The 24,808-nt window shown below is 43.8% G+C and overlaps 1 protein-coding gene across 6 annotated transcripts in view; it reads right to left on the minus strand.

Moving 5' to 3' along the window:
- Positions 1 to 921: 921 nt before the first annotated feature.
- Positions 922 to 24,808, minus strand: part of PHF20 (PHD finger protein 20) — a 74,308-nt gene continuing 50,421 nt past the window's right edge. For all 6 annotated transcript variants that reach the window (XM_082065256.1, XM_082065255.1, XM_082065259.1 and 3 more), the window contains 8 exons: positions 23,717 to 23,815; positions 21,757 to 21,918; positions 19,295 to 19,464; positions 14,432 to 14,531; positions 11,054 to 11,249; positions 7,538 to 7,937; positions 5,322 to 5,505; positions 922 to 3,175 (listed from right to left, as the gene is read on the minus strand). In XM_082065256.1, coding sequence (XP_081921382.1) covers positions 3,033 to 3,175; positions 5,322 to 5,505; positions 7,538 to 7,937; positions 11,054 to 11,249; positions 14,432 to 14,531; positions 19,295 to 19,464; positions 21,757 to 21,918; positions 23,717 to 23,815 — 1,454 coding nt within the window. In that variant the 3' untranslated portion in view covers positions 922 to 3,032. The remainder of the gene's footprint in view (positions 3,176 to 5,321; positions 5,506 to 7,537; positions 7,938 to 11,053; positions 11,250 to 14,431; positions 14,532 to 19,294; positions 19,465 to 21,756; positions 21,919 to 23,716; positions 23,816 to 24,808) is intronic.

The raw sequence follows: 24,808 nt of genomic DNA on the forward strand, positions 1-24,808 counted from the left end.
CAGAAGAGCCTGGCTCCATCCTCCTGACACTCACCCTTTTCCATAATGATCCCCATGAATGAGGAAGAGATGGGACCAGAAACACCCCTGCAGCGCAGGGACACCCGTCCCACACCCGGGCACACCCTGTGTGGGCACTTTCCTTCCAGCATTTCAGCTTCTCTCCATCCCACACCTGCACGTCTCCTCTGTATGGATTGCTCAAACACGTCGAAAGCTCCTTCCCCTGTGCAGATGCTGCAGCCGCGCTCCCTTCCACAGCCCACGCCCCGCTCTGCGCCAGCTCCGCGCCGGCTCTCGGGACAGCGTCCCTGCGCAGCACCCACGGCGGGTCCCTCCCAAACCCGCCCGGAATTCAACTGCTGCTCCACGGGTAAAACACATTTCCACCTGAAAACTGTACCGAAATGATGTATTTTTGTCTCTGCTGACAGCCCTGTCCCAGCCAGCGCTCTTGCCCATCTCAGACACTCCGGTGCTCCCAGAGCAGCTCAGCGTCGCGGCTCCAGCGCTCAGCAGCTCCTCGCCCATCGGCACTGCAAGGGGCCAGCAGCAGCCCCAGCACCTTATTTGTTGAAATAGGAACAGAAATTAGTGTCAGATTACATATAGAGGGTCCTAACAGATTACACATACTGGTGGATTGGACTGGATGACCCTTCAAGGTCTCTTCCAATTCCTGACGTTCTGTGATTCTGTAATCTGGGAATAAAACGTACCAGCTCCTCGCTAAAACAATATTCCAAACAAACCAAAACATATGAGACAGGTCTAGAAAACAATTTCTGTACTTTAGGAGCAGTCAAGACCTATATTCCTGTCCAACTACTGCACCTGCATTTCAATACCATGTGAAGAAAAAAAAAATCCAAAGATATTTTATTGAACAATCATTAATTGAAACAAAGACTTTACTAAGACTTAACCAACAAAAACCTATTTATTTATTCCAAACACCAAGATACAGAAGTTTTCAAGTTTTGCAAATATTGCTCCAAAGCAAAATTCTATATACAGCACCCTCAGGTCTAATAGTGCATAAACACAACAAATATACTTATGTACCCACAGTGCAATGTTTGCTCATCTCATCAAGGCTCCACGTCGCATTCACTTACCAGTGATTCAAAGAAATTAAAAGTGACCTCCCAGACCCAACAGCTGGTCCAGACTATGAAATAACCATAACTTGCAAAAACAGGGACAAAAATGAAGCCAGGTAGAGCACAACAACGAAACTTTGCTGACCATGAGAAATGCTAGTCTATTTTAAATAAATAGTTTCAGTCTTCATCTGCAGGGGCTCCTCGAGCTCTGTTAGAGGAAAACAAGTGTCTCGGATTTGTCACTGGAATCAGAACCACCTTTTATTCCAAATGGTAAGGGGAGCTGGGGTTGTCCGCAGGGATGAGACGCGGCGCGATCTCTCACCTTCAGAAAGCAAAGTGATCCTTACACTTCACAGCAGCTTTATTCCAATTGTGTTACAGAAAAACCTGTGTATTCTTCTGCTGTACGTATGTTGTAGTCACTACATGCCAACTAGTACTATAGAACTGGGAGGCAAATCCCTGAAATGAGTGTTGGTACAAAAGCCTTAGTTACTACCTAGAGCAGCCAAATCATTTTGTTTTCTGAAGGAAAGAAAATATTGACCGTGTAGACACCGTTGACTTCTACAATAGTATTTGGTGTTTCAAATTTGGATTATTCTTTGCAGTACAAAACATTACAGATTCACATCCAAAATTAATAACTCGTACAGTTACGGGCCTTTCAATTACAACTGTGCTTAAATTTGACCCTTTGGTGGCACCATCACACGCAATAAAATCACGGTGACAAACGCAGCTACGGACACCCGCTCACTGCCCGTCAGCCCAGCGGCTGCCACACGAACTCAAGTCAACGTCTGGGAAGGAAAAGTGAAGCACAGCCCTTATTTACGGAGCTGGGACCTGCAGCTGAAAGACTTTCACCCTCTCAAATAACTTACACCACACCGCCCTTTCAAAGGGAACTGTGTAACGGGACTGGAACAGAAGCAGCATTTTCACAAAGTAATACAAACCAGAAAAGTAAAACTTAAGGTATAAAAAGGGACTTTGTGAACGTACATCGTTTAATACAATAACCCACTCACTGTCTGCAAGGACAGTACCTCATGCATAGATCTCGAGGCTTTATTTACACAAATAGAAAATAAACTGATTCCCAAAACCACACATTCATAGCGATAAGTCTTTACAATGAACACGTTCCGAGTGTCGAAAAAGGTCTACGTTTCAAATGAGAACCGGAATGGCAATTATTAACAAAAGGGTAGAACGCGAGGCAGCCCCCGCGCAGAACCGTCACTGCCCCCAGTGCCGACAGCGGGAACATGGAAACCATCGTGTGCTCCGAACAGAAGTGCAACCCACCCGTGACCTCCTGCTACACCATTTAACGCAATACGAGTGGGGTTTAGGCCACTGTCACTTGCCAACCTCCACGTAACAGTTTATAGTTAAGAGCTGGACATTCATACTTACTAAGTCTGAAAACTGTTATAACGTTTCCTAATGATTAAATACTGTGTGCTATTATGCATAAACCAGAAGGAATAAAACATGACACAAGTCACTTAAACTATGCAAAGTTATTTACAACCTCTGTCAACTAAACATTTTTGGCTCTTAGAACTCGGTTCTTACGGTGGCACAATTTTTAGTCAATTTAATTAGGAAAAGTCTACCGTTTCAATGAGTAACTTGGAAGGAGTAAAAATTTACAAACAATTTCTCAGCCAACACACAACCTCTGAAGACAACAGTATGAGCTCTTCCATGTTGTTTAAATTGCCTAATAAACCGGAAATGACGAGATAAAATAACCTGTTTGCTGTTCGCTCTGAACAGCACTTCTTCCCACATCCCTGAAGCCACTCCGCGCCACATGCAGCCAGCATGCTAACGTCATTGACACCGACAGAGCTGTTCGCATCCGACGCTCCGACTCCGCACTCCGACAGTCTCCAGCAAGATCTAGTCTCACGTTGAGCAGCAAAGCGCAATCTGTTGCACTTTGCCCAGGTCCGTTATGAGCTGCTTTATACAATGTTTGAGTTGTGGGAGTCGAGCTAGCGGTTCCGGTGGCTCCAGCTCTCCCGTATAATCCAGCCAACTCTCCAAAACTGCAAAGAACAAACAAAACTGTCACCTTAAGCCACAAAAGAGGAATTCTTTAAAACTTCTGTGAATCTTCAGAGGGCGGTGGGCAATATTTTTAACGTGAAATCAGACAACCAGACTCCCCACACCAATCTTTGCAGAGCAAAAGCAGTTGCTCCTAGAAGCAAGCAGAGCAGGAAAGCACAGGACTAGATATTTGTGTGCTAAACTTCCTCCGACCTGCACCAACTCCAGAGCAAGGACACTGCGGTACAGCAAGTTTGTACCATTGGAATTCCTTTGAGATCAGCATTAGATGCAACTACACAGTGTTTTCATTGAAGATCCTAAAAGGACAGGACTATGCTAGGGAAAGAAGTTTGTCATCAATAGGGAGTGCAGCCGGCGAGACGGAAGGAGCTGGGTAACGGGAGATGGGATGAAACCCAAAAGCACAAACAGCAGACAGAGAAACTGAATTCCTGCTCTAAAGCTCCTCAGCAGGAAACAAGAACCAGACACATCCTACTGGCCAAAGTCAATGCAATGCACCCACGAGAAAGGTGGTGACAGCAAACTGCGAGTTCAGGGGACAGGACACTATCAGCTTGGAGACAACACATCTGCCAAGAGAAACAGCCCTGGCCACTGCCACTAACTGCATCAACACACCAGTTTAACCTACGGGCAGGATCTGCTGAAGAACCTGTGGCATTACCAGCCTTGAAATAAGAACATTCCTGCTCAGAGCAGCCCTCCAGCAGCTCCAAAAATCCTCACTTGTGTGAACTAGAGCTTCTTCATTTCTGAAACAAGCATTACAATTACAGGCAAGATGTATCTCCTTAACAGCAAACACTCACAGAACCCCAGAGTGTCAGGGGTTGAAGGGCCCTGGAAAGCTCATCCAGTGCAATCCCCCCATGGAGCAGGAACACCCAGATGAGGTTACACAGGAAGGTGTCCAGGCGGGTTGGAATGTCTGCAGAGAAGGAGACTCCACAACCCCCCTGGGCAGCCTGGGCCAGGCTCTGCCACCCTCACCAGGAACAAGTTTCTTCTCAAATTTAAGTGGAACCTCCTGTGTTCCAGTTTGCACCCATTGCCCCTTGTCCTGTCACTGGCTGTCACCCAGAAGAGCCTGGCTCCATCCTCCTGACACTCCCCCTTTCCATATTGATCCCCATGAATGAGTCCCCACTCAGTGTCCTCTTGTCCAGCTCCAGAGCCCCAGCTCCCTCAGCCTTTCCTCACACGGGGGATGCTCCACTCCCTTCAGCATCTTGGTGGCTGCGCTGGACTCTCTCCAGCAGTTCCCTGTCCTGCTGGAACTGAGGGGCCACAACTGGACACAATATTCCAGGTGTGGTCTCGCCAGGGCAGAGTAGAGGGGCAGGAGAACCTCTCTGACCTACTGACCACCCCCTTCTAACCCACCCCAGGTCCCATTGGCTTCCTGGCCACAAGGGCCCAGTGCTGGCTCATGGTCACCCTGCTGTCCCCAGGACCCCCAGGTCCCTTCCCCCTACGCTGCTCTCTAATAGGTCTATTAGGTCACACTCTCAGTTGCTCAACTTGTCAGTACCTTACGGAACTACTGAGGACTCTCACCTTGGCAAAGGGCCCCTGTGAGAACAGCTGCTGCTGTAACCACTGACCAATGGTCAGAATTAAAGATGTTAAGAAAAAGGACTATCCTGGATGAAGTTTTCCATTGCTAGGAAAACAAATTTCAAGAGACATTTAAGTAAAGAATTTGGGAGACAGTAGAAAACAAGAGCCTTGTGCAGCACAGAACGGGCTGGAACAGCCGGCAAGGCCCTGGAGAAGCAGGGAGCTCAGACACACAGCAGAGCTCTAGACAACTGCAAACACCTGAAAGCAGCGACATGGAGGATATTCCACTACATCTGCTGATGCAAACATTTAAAGGTGAACTAACTAGAACCTTTTCTAAGCAATTCTGCTCATTTTTAACTTGATTTTTGGTTTAAAATCCACCCCCCCAACACGAGAAGCGTGTCTATTTTCCTTTACTAATGCAGTAAATCTGACAAAGCAACACTCTTCTTTTTGTATGTCTGCAGAAGTTAAATTCAAATTCACATGTTTTGAAGAGGTAGTTAAATTAAACACAGTTAATTTTTGAAACAGTAAAGTGTTACCCACCATCTAGCTCCTTCTCAATGAAATCCATCCTGTGTATGACTTCATCCTGCAGAGATTCCACGTGAGCTAAAAGATTAAGCTGCCACTGCAGCTGCGAGTTCACAACTCCTTCTTTGTCTTTTTCCAGCAATTTCATTTCAATAGCTTCCTCTGGAGAGACTTTCTTAGAGACAGGCTCTTTTACCTACCAGAAATACAGACATTAGTATTAGTTACAGTGACAAAGAACTGGTGAGCCAGACTGCCTAGCTAATTGTTACCCATGCTAATTGCTCAACTAATCTTAGGGTAATGGAGGATAGAGACACAAATATTAAGGCAGTTTGGGGAAGATAATCTAAATACAGACATACTTTTATAGGTATTTTTCCAAGACCTATTTCTCTGCACTTTCACAAGATAACACACACACAGCTAAGTTCCCCGTTGTCATCTGTGCGTCCTGGGGAACACTAAAGCCATTTTTAACATGACAATAATGAAGTAAAGAGTCAATGATTTTGCAGTGAGAAGGGATTCTTCCTGAAGGAGTCTAATCTCTATTCTACTAAAGCTTTCATCGAAGCATCTAGAAACACACATTACCACCGCTTACGAAACCTGAGTACGCTGTCAGCAGCATTGCTGGTACTCCCCTGCTCCTCCATCACCCTGCTGCAATCTGACGGGATTGAAAAAAAGGTTCCTAAAAGGCTGAAGAACTGAAATATATGCCTTTCTGGGAAACATAAAGCAATCTCAATTGATGTGATAGAGAAGTTAAAAAGAACAAAAATTACAGCTTACATATGCACGAAATAAGATCAGAAGGTTGTTTAGCTTTTAAAAAGGGAGGCTGGTGTTTCCCAGAGGCTTTTTCACATTCGTCAGGCCACATTTCATATGACTTGGCACTAACTAATTAAAACAAAAGTTTTGTGTTGGGGTGTAGAAAGGCCTCTGATAGACCTGATAGAGCAGTCAGGCAGAAAGGGACCTGGGGGGACTAATGGACAGGAAGCTCAACATGAGCCAACAGTGTGCCCAGGTGGCCAAGAAGGCCAATGGTGTCCTGTCCTGTATCCAAACCAGCGTGGTCAGCAGGCCAAGGGCAGTGACCCTTCCCCTGTGCTCTGCATTGGGGAGGCCACACCTGGAGTGTTGTGGTCAGTTCTGGGCCCCTCAGCTCAGGAAAGAGATTGAAGTGCTGGAGCGGGTCCAGAGAAGAGCAACAAGACTGGGGAAGGGACTGGAACACAAGCCCTATGGGGAGAGGCTGAGGGAGCTGGGCTTGTTTAGTCTGGAGAAGAGGAGGCTTAGAGCTGAGCTCAGCACTCTCTAGAACTACCTGAAGGGCAGTTCTAGCCAGGTGGGGGTTGGTCTCTTCTCCCAGGCATCAGCAATAGGACAAGGGGCCATGGGCTTCAACTCTGCCAGGGGAAATTGAGGCTGGAGATTAGAAAGCAATTCTGTGCAGAGAGAGTGGTCAGGCATTGGAATGGCTGCCCAGGGAGGTGCTGGACTCACCGGCCCTGGAGGGTTTTAAACTGAGATTGGCCATGGCACTTAGTGCCATGATCTAGTCAATGGACTGGAGTTGGACCAAGGGTTGGACTTGATGATCTCTGAGGTCTTTTCCAACCCAGTCCATTCTGTGATTCTGTGTGACCTGATAGAGCTGCAAACAAGAACCTAGAGTTAAAAAGATAAAACTAGACTGCTCCAACAGCGAGAAGGTACAGGACTATCCAGTGGTGATCTTAAAAACCAGCTCAGCCTACAACCTTTTTTTTTAATCCCACGACCAAATGCTGCCTGAAAAACCTGGAATCAATTTAGTTAATGTAAATAATAAAACAAACATAGGAACAAACTGGAAATAAGTGAAAGCCGGGACACCAGTGTATTTGGTAGTATCACACATGCATGCCCTGTTTTCTCTCTATTCTCTTGCTCGTGTTTGTTTTTACATTGAACACACACAAAAGTAACAAGTACTGAACTGCCAGTGGACCGTAATGTGTTCCACAAACTGCTGATGATCTAAGGCACTAAAGTCCTCTTCAACCTAGACTTTTTAATTATTTGAAATGGAGGAGTCGATCATTTTAATTCATATTGGCAACTTAAATTTAACAGTACAGGAAAAAACTAAATGCTATTAAAAAGGGCTGAGTTTTGCACTTCGCCAGGCAAACGCGTCCTCTACGCAGAGAGCGTGATTTCAATACAAATACCTTCGAGTAATTGTGTTTGGATTCGTTTTCCATCTTGCAGATTTCTCGGTCCAGATTCCAGCCGAATCTCTCTGACAGGGCATCGTCCCCGTTCTCCCTTATTCTGTTCACTCCATCGTCCATGGCTGAACCTCTTGTTTCCACAACCAGCCTCTGCTCGATGGCGGGGTAATAGGCGCGAGGCTTCTGGTAACAGTGCTCGCTCGTAATGTACGATTCCTCCACAGAAGGAACGGTCGAGGGTTTCTCAACTGTCCCATTCCAAGTTCTATAACTCGCCGTCTCCTCTTTGCAACAGTTTTCCTCGATGTGAATGATGTGTTTGGTGTGCACGTTCTCATCCACTGCAATGTGCTTCCACGGGTGGCACCAGAGCTTCAGGTCAGGATGGTCTCGATTTCTGTTCGAACATTAAAAACGTGAAACACCCGCCGAGCATAAACTTCAAAGTGACTGAACAAACTATCAGGTAAAGAAATTAAGTAAGAATATTTGAACTACTACATGCTTTAGTCATCACAAGCAGTAAAAAGCCCCCAAATATTCGGAAATAATATAATTTCACTGACCTCAACTGTCTATCTTCCTACAAGGTTTTGTAAGGTTCGCTATTTTCATTTCTATGACATGGTATATAAGCCAACTGTTGGCATGAAGAATAAAACTGAAGAATAAGCTTCAAATAGATATATACAAGTTCTCACCAACGTTCCTTCCTTCAAGGAGCATTTTGCTTCAACATTTGCACTTTTTAATGACAAACTCATTTTTACTGGGATATGTTTGCAGTATTTTAAACAGGTAAGCCAAGGACACTGGAGCTAAACTAACATTTTAAAGATTTTGAACACCAGTAAAACAAAAAGCCCCCCTCAAAGCACTCAGTATCCAACTTTAGCCTGTAGCTCCCCCAAAAGACACTTCAAAATTCAATCCGTTGATCTTTTACATTTTACAACCTTCTATTAAAAACAATAACTGGGGACTTTGGTGTGGGGGTGCAGAACTTTCCTTTAAAACCTTAACTTCTGTTTAAATCCCAAGCTGCTGAGCAAACTCTGCTGCCTGGCACACCAACATGGCACAGCCACCTGCTCCTTATAGAAATCCTTACTGTACTTGTTTCCAAATTCACTACTGCATTCTTCATTCCAGCAGCAGAAACAACGACAGGTACCAGATTCTCCAATATAACTAACAAACAAAAATTTAGAGTGTTGTAAATGATTTCTTCTGCATGTATCAGGCAACAGAACAGCAGTAAACAGGAGAGCAAAGCAGAACCCTGTGCTGCTGTGCAGGGCGCAGGCAGCTCGGCCGCTGCAGGAACCAGGAAACCCTGCCCTGCACACAGGGGCTCCGTCCCAAAACCACCTGTGGCACAAGGAATTACTCCCTTCTGCTGATCCAGCTTTTCCAGCTCTTAGCTAAACCACTCAACAACACGTGAGCATTTTACTTGAAAACTAATAGCCTCCTGATGCGTTCTACACCAGCTCAGGTTTCCTTGGTGTCTGTCGAAGGAACCAGAGGCAGGACAGGCGCCCAGGACCTGCTCAAGCACCTCCAGGGACCTCCAGGCCATGGGGAGCAGCACTGAAGCCACAACAAGGGAACCGACAGCCATGAGGTGGCCAAGCATCACAGAACCCCACGGAACCCCAGAGTGTCAGGGGTTGGAAGGGACCTGGAAAGCTCATCCAGTGCAATCCCCCCATGGAGCAGGAACACCCAGATGAGGTTACACAGGAAGGTGTCCAGGCGGGTTGGAATGTCTGCACAGAAGGAGACTCCACAACCTCCCTGGGCAGCCTGACAGCTTTGATGCAACTATTAGTTATTAGTTACATCTACCAGAGCTTTCTGTTCCACTTCCACAGATATTCCACACCTGAAGGCACTACCCTGCTCAGCAAAGAGCAAGGGATGAGTTTACAGCAGACAGAAAACTGAAAGATGACGCACCAGCCGCATAAGGATGAAAATGAGAATGAACCTTTTCAAGCACTGCACTCTGCAGGCTGGCTATCCCTGCCCCTGCATCGAAGCTGTGAGGCTGCCCAGGGGGGTTGTGGAGTCTCCTTCTGTGCAGACATTCCAACCCGCCTGGACACCTTCCTGTGTAACCTCATCTGGGTGTTCCTGCTCCATGGGGGGATTGCACTGGATGAGCTTTCCAGGTCCCTTCCAACCCCTGACATTCTGGGATACTGTGGGGTTCTGTGACGCTTGGCCACCTCCTTGCAATACCAAGCAACACTCTCCTAACGTTTTCAGGCAGCTGTGAAGTCCTCTCCCCTCCCCTAGAAGGCAGATCTGCATCAACAACAATCTTTCGTCTAACTCAGTGATTTTCAAAATCCTTTCTGATTTATGTCATGAGAAAGAAAACAGGGGCTATAGCTTTTAACAAGATGGCCCAATCAGGACCACACCTCATCTTTTATTTAAACCGGGTTATCACACCATCAGGATGGCAGGGAAAAGGAACAAAGTCTGTAACGGGCATCCCAGTGCTCCAGACCTCAGTGCTCCGCAAATCCCAACCTACTCTACAACTGGAAAGTCCCAATCTCAGGTCTTGCTATTTACAAAAAACTCTAAGGAGTGGTCTTAAAATATTTATGTTCCACCCTCTCTAAAGAGGAAAGATATTATTACAGATCTGACTAAAGGATACCACAATGGAAAAGCAAAGCCTTATGTTAAAATTGCTACTCTTTTGCTCTTAAGCATTATTCCACTGTTTAAGCATTTCAGTGGCCCCACTGCATCATCACATACTAAATTTAAGGGAAGAAGTTCTAAAGAACGTTAGAAACACTAAAAGTTTTGCTTTCTAAATAGCTGCTGCTGTGCAATCTGCCAACTAAGAAATTATAATAACTGAATTCAATCAATTTAAAACTGCTGGATTTGAGTTAGAAAAGGATTTTTTTTCAGTCATCAGAACCCAGGGATGACTTTGAACGGGAAAGGATGAAGAAAATTGGATTTCTACAGTAATTACAGAACGTTATTTTTTTCACATACACCTGTAATAATCTTTGCATAGAAATGAACTGCTACAGGTTGCTGAAGGTGCAACTGCTCTCCCAGTACCACAGAGCAGCACATTACATCAAACAAAAAGATGTGATTTCTGCTGGAACTGCTATGATTTAGAACCACTGGAATGGAGAAGGCAAGTGTTGAGAATGCTGCCAGAAGTTACAGGCCCATTCTCTTCTTGCTACTTCAATCTATTTAGGTGCTTTAAGAGAAGCTGTTATTAGTTTTCTCTTTCCTTCATACTTTCCCAACCCTTCTATACACAGTCAATTTACACTCCTCAACGCACTTACATAGTTTTTAGCCAGCCAAGTCCTTTTCCAAGATCATGTTAGCAATTCAAACTCTATTGTGACATATCCACAAAGCAGCACAAAAATACGCCTGAATTCCTGGTTATTTCTCTACTATTTGAAATGTAATTCCCATGGAGAACATGCCGACCGATACTGAAATACTGCTTACTGCAATATGCTCATCTTCAGCTGCAGCCCGTGCAGAACCTCGATCACCCTCTGCACATCGCCCAGAAGCTGGTGAGTGGCCACAATCTTCTTGGCGTTCTGGTGGGAATAGTTGTCTTCCACGAACGCTAAGCCATGCATGTGACCGTTGCTTAACCACTCCTTCTCATACCAGTACTTTAAGCTGGACCTCTGACCTAAAGCAACAGTAATAAGCGTGTTAAAATGAAGCATTAACTATGGCACATTAACATTACCGGTGGTAACTTGCATTATCTTAAGCCTTGCAACAGTTTATGTATCAACAGTAGCAGTAAAGATCCTGCAAGAGCAGACAAAACCCTGAAGTTTGAACATGGGAAGCCAAAAACCTCTGCCCAGCTGCAAAAGCATCCAGACCCTAAATCCCATCACGGCACATCTGCAACAGGTAACTGCTGCTGATTCACCGAGAAAAGTGTATTTTCAGCTGGTTATCACACTGTCTAGTAACCACAGCTATAACTGAAGTCACAGTTTGGATACAGCTCTCTGCAGATAAACAAATGCAGCGAAAGGCAGTGAACCTCCCTCCTCCAGGGGTCTTGGTTTTAAGAATCATACGTGTATTAGTACAGTCATTCAGCAGAATGTTTTAAAGGAATCAATGATGAGGTTCTGGTGGAGAAATTGCCCAAGTCAGGCTATTAATAAAGCCCATTCTAGTTTAAGAGGCTGGAATAGGAACAACAGCTGAAATGAAATTATGTGAAATGTTATAAATGCATTGGTAAAGGTAACTTAAGCAGCCAACCAAAAGTTATTAGCAGGAAAGACTGGAACCTGAGACGCTTGGTAAATTGCAAAAAAACCACCAAAAAATCCAAGCCAAAAACCCAGCAAAAGTCCCCACACACCCCATAAAATGCATTGGTACAACAGATGTTCTCAGAGGCCAGCTCAGCACCCTGAGAACCAGCACCTCCTTCACTGGCCCACATACGGCCCAGTCAGCAAACCCACCGAATCAGAGAGAATATTGGAGCACAGACTCGGAACCATATTCACAAAAACATCTCCAATGTAAGCAGGTTAATACTGACTAGAAGTTTCAGCAGTTAAGGAAAAGCTAAAAAAAAAAAAAAAAAAAAAAAATAATAATAATAATAATAGTTACTAGGCAGCAGAGCAAGAACAAGGGATTGCAGCACATGCAGATGAAGCAGCATCACTGCCCATGCTATTAACTTCGGTACAAAGCAAAACTCTTTGCAAGCCGTATGGAGAAATGAGCAGAACTTGGCCACAGGTATTCATATGTTTTTTGGATGGTAGTTATGGAATGGCAGCAAAACGGTTTCCCTATCATGCCCTGTGTGAACATCGGTAGACACAAAGGACACTTTCAAACTCCAGTTCAGTATTAACACCGTGTCTCAGTCAAGGGGTAAAAGCAAACGAGTGCACTTGTGAGCACACTCGGGCACTGCGCTGCAGAGAACAGCACTCAGTGTTTTGAGACAAGACCTCCAAAAACTCAAACAGAAAGCAGCACAGGGCAGAACAGATTTTCAAGCCTCTGAGAGCTCGAGTGTTGGGGCAAATGTGCTGTATCGAGCAAGAGATGTGCTGGGCACAGCCAGAACCACTTTGGAGACGCTCCCGACACACTGTGTGGACCCCTGAGCCGTTATTTGTGTGTCAGAAAAGCTCTGACAAAGTGTAGTTCAGTCTGCAAGAATAAAATTGTGAATTTTAGAACTTAACATCTTAACACCACCAAGATTACCCAGCTGAAGGCCACTGTTTCCTTGCTCTTTGTAGGTGTAGAAGCCTAAGAGAAGACAACGTCCAACAATGAACGCTCCCTATGGCTTGCATGAATCTGTCACATCACAAGCATCTTGATAATGTTAACGGCTCTTTTAAAAATCCCACTTGACCTAGAAAAACACTGTCTGAAATGACAGCTAGTACAGTTTCCAGGCATAATTACAGTCAACTTGCTTTTATTTCCAACAATATGAATGGTGCTCCTAACTAAACCAGTCATGCTCAGTTTTAAAAGCAACTTCTTTGCAGATTAACGGTTGATTTAGCTCATTGCAGGTCGACAGCTGAGCCGCTGCGATTGAGAAGCCGCTTTCACAGTCAGAAAGCTGGATATGTGTTCCAAGACAGTGGTAAAAATTAAGCCCAAATAAAGCAATTAAGTTTTGGGATCTTCAAAGCAGTAGTTAATGAAGCAGTTGAACTAGTGAAGCAAATCAAGTGTTAGTTATAATCAGTTTTTACCAAAAAGCATTCTGCTGAAGTTTCTTACTAAATACACATAGTACAAGTGTGGTGGTACAACTTTGTTTGCACGTGCATGTTAGATTTAAAATTAACTTAGACTGACACAAATCAAAGCAAAATATCTTGAAAAGAGAAGGTTAAAATCCTGGATGCAAGATACTGAAAAACAAAAAACCCAAAACCACCAAACAAACACCCACAACAAAAAAAATAAACTTTAAACTATTTTATTACTTAGATAACTGAATGTAAGAATCAGCTGTCTTCCTTGCTATAAGTACAATCAACATTAGTATACAAACTACAGGAACCAATGAGTTCAGCTACCAAAGACTTGGTAGTTTTATACAGCGAAAAATAAAAAAGCAGAGATCAAAATTCAAATATGCATGTTAACCAAAAATCTTGTGATGAGGCCGAGATTTCTTGACAATTTATGAACATGGGCTCAAGCCTGAGCCTCACCTGTTTCCACGCTCAGCCAGGCTTTGGAATTCACAGAGCAGAACTCAGAAGAGATCGACGTAAGTTTAATTTTACTTGCTGCATAAGATGGACTAAGACACTTTGAAATACATAGTTAGCAGTAGAGAACACACTGCTTCATCAACCAAGATAATTTATATTTGTATTTATATATACATAGGGATTGCAAGTGTCTTTCTGTAATAAGGACTAACACATGAGAAGCAGCGAGCCTCTTGCGGACTGATTTTAAAGAATCGATAAGCCTGGTGGTGGTGGAGAAAACCTCAAGATGAGCCCATGGGGAGTCTCTGCTTACGGTTCCCAAGTGCTTCTGAATTCATTTTCCATAGGCAGACAGTACATCCTTACTACTGGGAAATATGTGACAGGTGATCATGGCAGTGAAAAACATTCATTTCCATTCCTGTCCAGCTGTAATCCCACAGTACTGACCCATGTACATTCACATACATTGAACTTTCTGTACCTACAACTGAACTCAATTAACTACAATGACAGACACAGCTAGGGGAACAAAAAAAAGTAGTTTAATCTTTGCAATATATATATATATATATAAACTAATAAAGTTACTACATACATAAGAAGGCTCTGTAACCTTAAATTTCTGTACCTGGAGGATCTTGGCAAATATAGCAGGTATATTTCTCAGGTACATTATCTTCCAGTAAACCCATACAGACTCCATGCTGCCAGCACAGACACTCTTCACACTGTTCAAAGTCAAGAAGTGCACATCAACAGAAATGACACCTACAGGAGCTCAATAAGATCACCTCAATTAAGAGACACATCAGCTACATATTTTAAGATAAAAAGGTGCATTAATACCCACCCCTCTCTTGGAGCTACAAGCAAACACATTAAAGAATCAAACAATAAAATCTGAACCCCTTCTGCACATTTTTCACATGGATTTCTGAAGAATGACAATTATGAAGTGGAAACAGGTGCTGAAAGGTACAAAAATGTTCCCTTTGGAGATGAAAATCTTTCCCAAGATTCAAGCACACGCAATCAGGACAGAAAACAGTTTGCAATCAAGATTTCTTTAGCAAAATACATCAGGTTTTCTGAACAAAAAGGTTTCCCACCAAACAATAGATCATATTCAAGTATAAAACCCAAAGGGTATTTATGTCACGTAGGACTAACCAATATTATGCTTTATTTATACTTTGCATCTATTAATATTTCTGAAGTAGCTCTACCGATACAAAACTGGAGCGCAGACACAGTTGTGCTGGTGTTAAAAGCTTCTGACATCCTTTAAGTGTGAGCAATCATATCAGCACAGATTGAATAGAACTGGGCCCTACTTTTTTAGTGCTGCTACGCTATTTAAAACACAACCGCCATCCCCGAAGTCACACAGCTTAGAGCAGGAAAAACTACATCCATGTGTTCTGTTTCAGTCACCACCCAGGCCTTAAACTTTAGCCTGAAGACCACTGAAACATGGGACAAAGCCCCACATCATATGAAGTCAATTTTGATTTGAAACTGGTGTCAGCTCAGAATTACCGTTTCCACAAGCAGTGAGACAACAGATCATGACCTTTGCTGCATTAAGCTTTTGGCTTGTGCTTGAGAACCAATGTCATCAATATTGGCAAAGGTTTTCAAAACAAGCTGAACAAAGCCACAAACTCCAGTGAGCTCGGACGCTGCTCTTCACTGACCTATAAAGACGTCAACTTGCTGATCTGTACTCAACACCACTGCAAACGCTTTTGTTAATGCTCTGATCTGCTGCCTTTCCTCAAGGCAGGAGAGACAGACAGAGCCCGCCAGCTCTTGATACAATATTGTAATGAATTAGTGGTCCGGGTGTGGAGGAAATTGAAGCACTGGGAACAGAGAATGTAAAAGGTGAGAAGCAGGTTTCTGAAAGATGGGACTAACAATGTTTTGCCTTACAAAATGGGTAAAGAGTCCTAAAGCAATAAGGAGATGTTTCTAAAAAAGGCTGAGACCGTTCTCCTTTCACAAAGATTGTGAGTAGGAGCCAGAAAGGTGTCCTAAAAGGAAGAAAATGGGTTAAGAAAAACAGACTGTGTGCTAAAAATAAGAAGGGAGCTCCTGGAGCTATTAATAGTTCCACTTGCGTCCTGTAAATCACAGCATATGGCACAGAGCTACGCTCAGGGATTCTTCCCAGCAAACTTGCCCAGAGCTCTAATGAAGCATCGCAACTTTCTTTTACTCTGCTGATATTTAAATGTCCGGCCCATCAAGGCACAGGTTCTTCCTTTTATCTGCAGGTTCTGCTGCAGATATTTAAATCCAAGTGCAAAACAACCAAACTCAATGGATATGTATTTAAAGCAGCTTTTCATCTACCAGAACAAAAATATCCCAAGTCCCTTTACATCCATCACCTCCACGGTGACCGAATCCAGCCCCAGAATTCTGTGTGTCACACCTAAATTCACCCATGTTTAGGTATAAAAACCACAAGGAAGGGACAATGACACTTTGGCTGGACTTCTTGCGGCCTGAGTCTCCAAAGGGAGGATCTGCCTCCACAACTAACACTAAACTACGGCTTTACACAGGCTCCAAAATGAAACCCAGTCATCTCCCCTCCCTGCAAAGTTACAGACACCGGAATGAAACTCTTGGTTTAACTGTGTAAGAGTTTCATTAAACCTTAATGGTCCCTGGTCTTCCAGGAAAAATAAATAAAAAAAAAGTAACACTTTCCCCTCATTATTTCTAAATGGGGCATATTCATGGAAATGAGTGCAGTTCAAAGAGATAATAAGGCACCATACACGTATCCCAGGAGCAACGACCCCAGTATCACGTGTGGAGAAACCACCTGGAAACTGCTCCTGGCACCACGTCAGGGCAGGTGCTCCAACAAACACCCCGCGTGTCTGTATTTCAGCCCGGTCACTGCGGAGGAAAAGCAGGGGCAGAATGAACACCCCCACGGAGACAGGGGCAAAGAATAGCAATATTCTTCTAAAAGCCGTACCCTGTGCAAAATTACACGTCTTCAGGAAGAGAGGGCAAGTCTGAGAGCAGACGCTTCCAAATTTGAATCTCCAAGGGTCAAACTGGAATAGGAAATAGGGAAGAAATCTTTCCTTCTTAAAGTTATGACAACTACACAGGATTCTCACTCTATAAAGTCAAAGTGTCAATCTCAGCCCTACACCACTGAAAAGCTGAAAATAGGTCCCCCTTGTCATCATTCCATAATTGTGTAACATGGCATCTTTGCTCTGCATTAACGCTCTGTACCGGGGGAGCGAACTCAGGCATTTCTACATCAACAACACACAGTCAGACTGTTCAAAACATTTTCCCAGAAACTACAGGCTGACAAACGTGTGAGGAGCACAGCATTTGGTACCTTAAGCAAACCATCTGCCTAACCTACCCCCCGAAAATATCCTTATCAGCTCCTTGCTCCCCAGTTCCTCTTGCTTCAATCCCTGTAATGAACTCAGCTCCTTAACCCGCTCTCCACCAGAGAATAACCTGCTCTCCTACACAATTCTTCTGTAACACAGCTAAAGCGTTTAAAACTTTGAAATATACTCACAAACAGCCCAAACTTGTTCAACCTAGAAAACCGATCTCAGAAGCAGCCTGCAAACCCCTACTTGAGAGCTCTGCATGGCCCATGTCCTCCTTGTCATGTCCTTCCATGTCATTTTGACCACTGTCCATCACCACACCCTGGCCCAATAATGCACAAGGTGCCTTTTGTCCTGAGTTGTCAGCACCCAACACAAGTGTCCGTCAGCACTAAGAGGAAAAACTGTCATAACCTTTCAGAGCAACTCTCCATTAAATAGTATGGATGGCCAAACAAAAACCCACTACCCTGTTGAGCTAGCTGTTAAACCCGACTGTTGAGGACATGGAAAAAACAAGAAAAATAAAAGCATCATCTAAAATGATGCTGTTGATGTTGATGCAAAAAAGGTGTTTCTATTGTCCTCCTGCAGAAGCCAAGAATTCTTCACCCTACAGTTTAAACAGTGCATCCCCTCTGCTCCTTAACGGGTTTCTGCCTCCATCCGAGCAATAAAGTCCACCAAAAAGGTCCCAAACAGCAAAAAAGCAGCACAGTTCACAGAACATACCAGCAGCTATCCCAGAAAAGGGCCCTACAAAGCGCGATCCGAACCTCACAAAAAATAGCAACAGAATGCTGGGGAAAGTGAATTGAAAAGCTGCAGATGGGGCTGAGATTTATGTGCCAGAAAAACAGTTCTGCAGTCAATGTCAGGTCATATCCTTCCACCAATAAAACAACCTTCGCAAAAGAACACCGCAATTACCTCCGAATTTGCAAGGAGCACAGCGGCCCGGCTGCGCTGCTCTCCCTGTGAACCGAGGTCCCACAACAAGCGAAGTTATCGAGGTAGGGTGGGAGCCCCCTGAAGAAACACCCCACACAACAAAAAAAAACACCAAAAACCAAACACCTCACAACCAAAAAACACACACAAAACCCCACCACTCAATTTTTCAGAAGGGCAACGATAAAAAGCTCATGATCCAGGTTCAAGAGCATCACAAACTTAAGCCCCTACATACGATCCTTCTAAGACTGACCTAAGAATTCCCAAAGGGGATCGTACATCCCATGTAAGCAGCTGGGGAAAAATGAACTAGAGCTAAAAATGCTGAAGAAGTTTTAAAGTTCATATTTGAAATGAAGAGGAGCTGAGCAGCTCCGTGGGGAATGGTTTCCTGATCATTTCCAAACATCTCAAAAAGCAAAAGTAAACAGGCAGGGCAGTTCCGAAGAGGCTTTTACCAACAGTTCTAAGCAGAAGAGATAACAGACACTGATCTGGCTGGAAACGGTCTTCTGTAAAGTTGGTTTAAAAAGCGTATGTATATGGAGAATGGACAGATGGCTTTACAGAGATTAGGAACTCTGAATTTAGCAACCACAGAAGCAGCTGCAGCGTGGACGAACGCAGCCCTGCTTCAAAGCAAAACACTCAAGTCATGATTTGTGTTGTTCACCCTGTCCCTGGATTGTAGAAGACGTGTAAGTCGCGCTCCCTGCGAGGGCAGAGCCGTGGAAGGGCACCACCATCTCACGGCGGCGCTCGGAACACGCTCAGATCAGTGGGAAGCAAAAAAGCCAGAGGAAAAAGCCACTGATTTTAAATATGTATTTTCTAAACCTAGGAAGTGTTCTAATCTTTAGAAAAATGCAAATCCACGAGTGACAAGCCAACCGTATAGAATTGTCCTACTTTCTGTCAATTAAAAAAGACAAACTGAAGATTTTTCACAAACTGTCTCAGAAAGCAAAGTTTTCTACCTGTCATACCAGCTACTCACCCTGACAAGTTCTCTTAAAACCTTTTATGACTTCAGAGGACAACAATAACTTATTTCATATACAGAATACACCTGTGCATATTTTTACAACAGCTTTTCCACTGACACCTCCCACTGCATTCCCTGAAACGTGCATTCGCCCTCCACATCATACCTGAATCATGAAGTCATTTTCTTCTTTTACTTCACAAATACACCGGACAATCTCAAAATCACTTTCTTCAGCTTCTTCGTCGGGGTTGGTGGTGACATCAACGTCCTGACTGGCGTCGTCGTCGCTCCAGAGCAAGCTGTCCAGAGATGACTCACTCAGGGTGTCGTCCTCTGCACGAAGAGCAGGCAGACAAAATCCTGAGTGATTACTGAGAGGTCAAATAACTCTCAAGACTTCATCCCAAGCACGCAGACACACATTTCTAAAAGCAGCACTTCACTGCGTAATTTAAGGAACATCACGACACTACTTACATTATCTAGTAACCTTCAGTAACAAGTCAGTTCATTGAAGGTTACTACATAATGAAGTTTGATACTCTCATTAATAGCTCTTTCAAAATACTCCACCTTAACAGCTTCTGCCATGACAAGTGTACTCTCAACATACAGCACCTCAAACCAAAGGCACAAAGTCTCTTTAGACAAGTATGATAAGCAAAATGGTGGGAGATTTGAGGGATTTTCTTGAAGTTAATGTGTGGATGGGTTTCTATTAAATGGAGATTTGTTACTGAACTAGCCAGGTCTAAAAGAATTTCAAGGCCACCTCAAAAAGCTGAAAACAGGAGCTGCTGTGGGAGAGAGGCAGTTCTACAATAACAGGGCCTCAACATGACGTCCATCAACAGACCTATCAGCAGTGAGACTCGGGCGCGTGGACAGCTCGTGAACATGGACAATATCCAATCAGCCAATGCACGCTTGGAGCTTGCGTATCTTGCATAGCTTGCATATCTGAGGCTTGTTTCTGTAATAAATGGCTTCGCTTGAATTCATATTGAATTGTGTGGAGTCCATGATTTTTTGCCCTCGCACAAAACCAGATTTATAAATTCAAATAGTACTCACAATAGCTTTTGCAACTTGTATAGAACAGCAACTTAACACTTCGAGTGCAGAGCTCCAAGAAAGAGCTGAGAGGGTCCTGTCTTACAAACCGTTCCACCTCACCAAGTAACGTCTGTTACAGAAGCACCCAGAGCCCAACACTGAATTGAAATGACTACTGAAACAAAATGACTATTTTCACAGAGACTCCTGTAGAGCACACTGCCCAAGCTGTTCTTTAAGAACGCTCCCGTGCTACCTGACGCATTAACACATCTCTGTGGACTGAATAAAACCACCAGGAGAATCTCTATGGAACAACATGCTAAACTGAGATGCTCACCTCAGTAATATTCATGCAATGCCTACACCTTCCTTGGGACAGAATGGAGGGGCAGAGGGAGAAGATGAAGATTTAAATTCATTTTAATTATTTGGGAAATACACTAAGGAGCTGGAGGAGACTGGAGGGTAAAAATTTGTTACTCAACTAGATTGTGGCCTCTCACCTATACTGGGTAGAACTATCTCGATGACTTAGTCCTTGAAACAAGACTGTACAAATAGAACCAGCCTGTGGTATAAACTCCATCTTTTGGAGAAACAGCTGTTCTCAAATTCAAGGGGCTGAGAACCCAATGCATTGTTCATTTTCACGTTTAAAAGTTTTCTTGCAGCGCTGAGACACACCACTTTCCTCACGTACTTTGGAAGCACCAGGTTAAGCGCACTGCACATTCATTCCACACAGTTCTACTACTCCTTACACCACACCTTATTTATATACAGCACTGCTTTTAAGTGTTAGGGCAAGCTCTGCGGATGCAAAAAGCAGCAAAGCAACTGGGGAAAGGATGAAATAAACCCATTTCCAATACTCTGCACCTCTTTCAATGTTTATGTACAATAAGGAATTTAAGGTTCCTGCACACAATCAAGCTGTCCTACATTTTCCATTGTCTTCAAATGTCCGAGCTTTAAGAATACTAGAAAGAACAAAATGTTTGTCTTCCTTTTTTATTTTATGGGCTTTTGAGAGTAAATAGCAGGATGGACCAAGATATTAAAAATTACAAAAGTTTATGAAGTACTATGAAAACATTAAGTACTCCAGAGTTTCTCGTCATTATGAAGCTCAGAAAAAGTCATTACAGCCATGTACACACTCTTGTCTATAGAACTACACACAACCACAACCAGAAGTCGCTCCAACAGAGCACACATACTGTATAAAACTCGCACAGCATCTATTTATAACTCTGATTAGGTTATTACTTTAAGGAAAGCTTAGGAAATATGAACAATTGAATTAATGAGGTTTAAACATCATTATAGAGTTAATAAGGTGCTGCAAAATGAGTTCTGAAATAAGGACAACAGCCTTAAAGCTTCTGTAAAGGTAAAGTCAAAGCAAAAAGCAGCAACATCAAGCTCTGGCAAATGAACTGGGATCGTCCTGCGTACGAATAGCCAAATTTACACCATGAGTCCCAGCTCCTGCCTGCATTAGTCCAGCTCACGCATTTACCGGCAATGAAAGACAGCACCAAACCGCAGAGGGAGTCGTCTTACCGTTGGGCTTTGATTTTCCCCTGTGCTGTGCAGAGTCAGAGCAGTGCAGCAGCGCGCCTGGGTGGGCAGATGATTTATTTGAAGAAACACATTTTGTGACGATCGATTTTTCAGGAGAGAGCTCCTGTGAAACATCTGTGTTTTCTTCACTGCCCGAGTATTCTGTAAAATAGCAAGAAGTGTTATTATTAGAAATCTGCGGTCAAGAATAGTCGACAAGAAAAACCAGCACCGTGCGTGCCCATAGCATAGTGTGTGTAATTCACTGAGACAGTTTCCACGTCAATATGCCAGGACTCTGGGACTTCACTGTGCTGCTCAAAGGTCCACAAGCTTTCTAGAGGCAAGAAAGTTATTGTGTGAAGCAGAAACACCTTACGCAGCTCAGTCATTATTCCCTGCCGACATAAGAAAGGCTGAACTCACTGGCTACTTACAGCTAACTATTCTTTCAGGGTGCACATGTTTATAAACGGTTTGGCGTTCCAGGCACCTCCACACAGCACTGTCAGCTGGGACCTCTCCCTCACATCCCGTGTTATTCGCATGGGCCTCACACATCCCATGACCTCACAAAGACAGAAAACATCCCTCCTGGTATTTCCCTGGTGTATGCACTGAACAGGAGGCATGGGTGGAAAATAAAACCCCCAACTAGGAACGTGTGGAGAAAACATCTCGACCAGTTGCTCAGTGAAGCTCCTATCTGCCTGTCCTGCGCTGGGGGTAACACAGGCTGGGTGCAGCAGAGACCTGGAGAAACCTGCAGAGCTCCTGAAGAACCATAAGGGCGACATCAAAAAAGGCAAACGACGTTTTAAAACCCAAAGGCAGATGGACAAGCAGTGTGTGGGTACTACTTGTGCAACTATTGCATGAGTTTACAAATCATACTTGGCATATTATCATTATAAATGAGGGCACCATTCAATCAGAAACTCACTAAAATTATTTGTTTCGGTACAGCTGAGTCAGTCTGCCCGCCTTCCTGCCCTTCTCCTCTCTCACGACAGCTTGCCCTGTTTCTTCAAGGCAGCACACCAACAGATAAGCTATTTTCTCCCATCTCAGAAGCTCCTCCCTAAGGAGCTCTAATTAGCGAGTTCTGCAGCCAGGTTGAATGAGCTGCACTCCTGAGCCCAGACACCCAACGGCAGAGGGAGCTGCCAGGCCTGATCTGCAAACACTGCACTAGAGAAATCTTTCAGAATAAACTGTGATTTTCAGAAGTGGAGAATCCAATCACCAGTTACACCTGAGCCTACACATGTTCAAAGTGTGAAGTGACCCCAGGAAAGCGTTCTCAAGCCTCTTTACATGGAATCAACAGGGAAGACACATTCCTGCTACAACCCCATTAATGCAGGTGGAACATTATGATACACAATGTAAGTATGATGCATAGCATGACTGTAGACTTAAATCAGGCTTTTACTTCATCTCACCAGGAGAGGAGAGATTTATCCTTTTGGAAAAAGGATTAGGATGTGACAGGTTTAATGGGGCTCAGTGTCAGTCTCTGAAATGCCACACTAAGCAAAGATGTAAAAATGGCAAGGTTGACGGCAGACAGAGAGGACCCAGCAATGTTTCCAAACTCGTCGGTCACACAGGAGCCCCAAAACTCACTCATAACTCAGACAATCTGGTACATGGGGTATGTGGTAACAAATCAAGGGGATCTGCACCCTCTTTAACTGGATCAAACTTGCATACAAGTCCACTTGCTAATGAAAAGCCAGACAAAGCCTGACGTACCCGTTTCAGAGTCAGATTTAGTCTGTGTCACTACAAACGCTATTGTAATACATCATCCAGCATTAATGATTAATAAATCAGAATAACAGATTAATGGAAAGGAGTCTTATCTGCAGTGTCTGCTTTAAGAGTGCAGATCTGGGTGACAGGCAATACAAACCAATGAAGACATTCTCCTCTACAGAAGAACAAAGAGCTTTACCAGGCTTAGTTCTCTTTTTCTTTTTTTTCTTCTTCTTGGACTTGGACCTTCCGCAGTCTTTGGATTTTCTTTCTTTGTTCTTCTCATGTTCTTTGACAGCTGAAATTAGACAACATTCCAATTTAATTTAAGATATATACACACCTATTCTACTGATTTTTAAAGACTTCCAAGGTTTCTCTGGACAAACAGGGCCAGTTCACTGCAAAGAACAAGAAAACTTGCAATAATTCCCAGCTTTCATAACTGGAACAACGTGTTTACATTCTAATTCTATTGTCCCACAACGAAGTTACAACAGCATGTTGGAGAAAGCACCAGTGTCCATTTACTACTCACGCACCTCAGAGATTATTAAAACACAAAATACTGGGGGATTTGTTATATCCATTTTCTAAATTATTATGGCTGAACATTTCCGCAGCACTATGACAGACGTCTGACAAGAACAAAACCGCAGCCCCTCCACTCTAGTACAGCTCCTCAGTTGAATATTTTGTTGTCATTGAAACTGGAGTAACGACTGGCTCAGTTGGCCTTAACTGCTGTTCTCTCACCATCTGTTCTCCATCCTGTTTTCATAGGAATAAATAAAACCCAACAAACAACACCTAAGCCACCATAATTTGAGTGATATCTTTCAATCAGGTCCATCCTCACAGCATGTTTCCAGAGTGCTTGCCATGAAGCGTAACCCCGCCACAAGTTAATGTGCACAACCTCTTGTATTCTGTAACCCAGCACTGCTTCACAGCTCGTGTGTTTCAGATTTAGGTCTCTGCAGCACAATTTCTAGATGCATATACAGTTCCCAAGTGAATTATTCTGACTCAGCTGGGAATAAAGGTGCAACCATAAAATCTCTTCCAGAAGGATGCCTTGTATCTGAAAAGGGCTCTGCTCTCGGAGCGCTTGGCTGATTAAACCACTGACCACCCCATTTAGAAAACCAGTTCAATTTCTGATTACTGTTACCAGAATAAGCACTGAAACGCACTTCGTACTGTAAGAAATCTCCTGCACAAAACATTCAAGGATCCTGCCTGGTCATGAAGCGAACCAGCAATACCAGCGTGTCATGTCAACCTCTTT

The sequence above is a fragment of the Streptopelia decaocto genome (genome assembly GCF_964273445.1).
Source record: "Streptopelia decaocto genome assembly, chromosome: 14".
Classification (NCBI taxonomy): Eukaryota; Metazoa; Chordata; class Aves; order Columbiformes; family Columbidae; genus Streptopelia; species Streptopelia decaocto.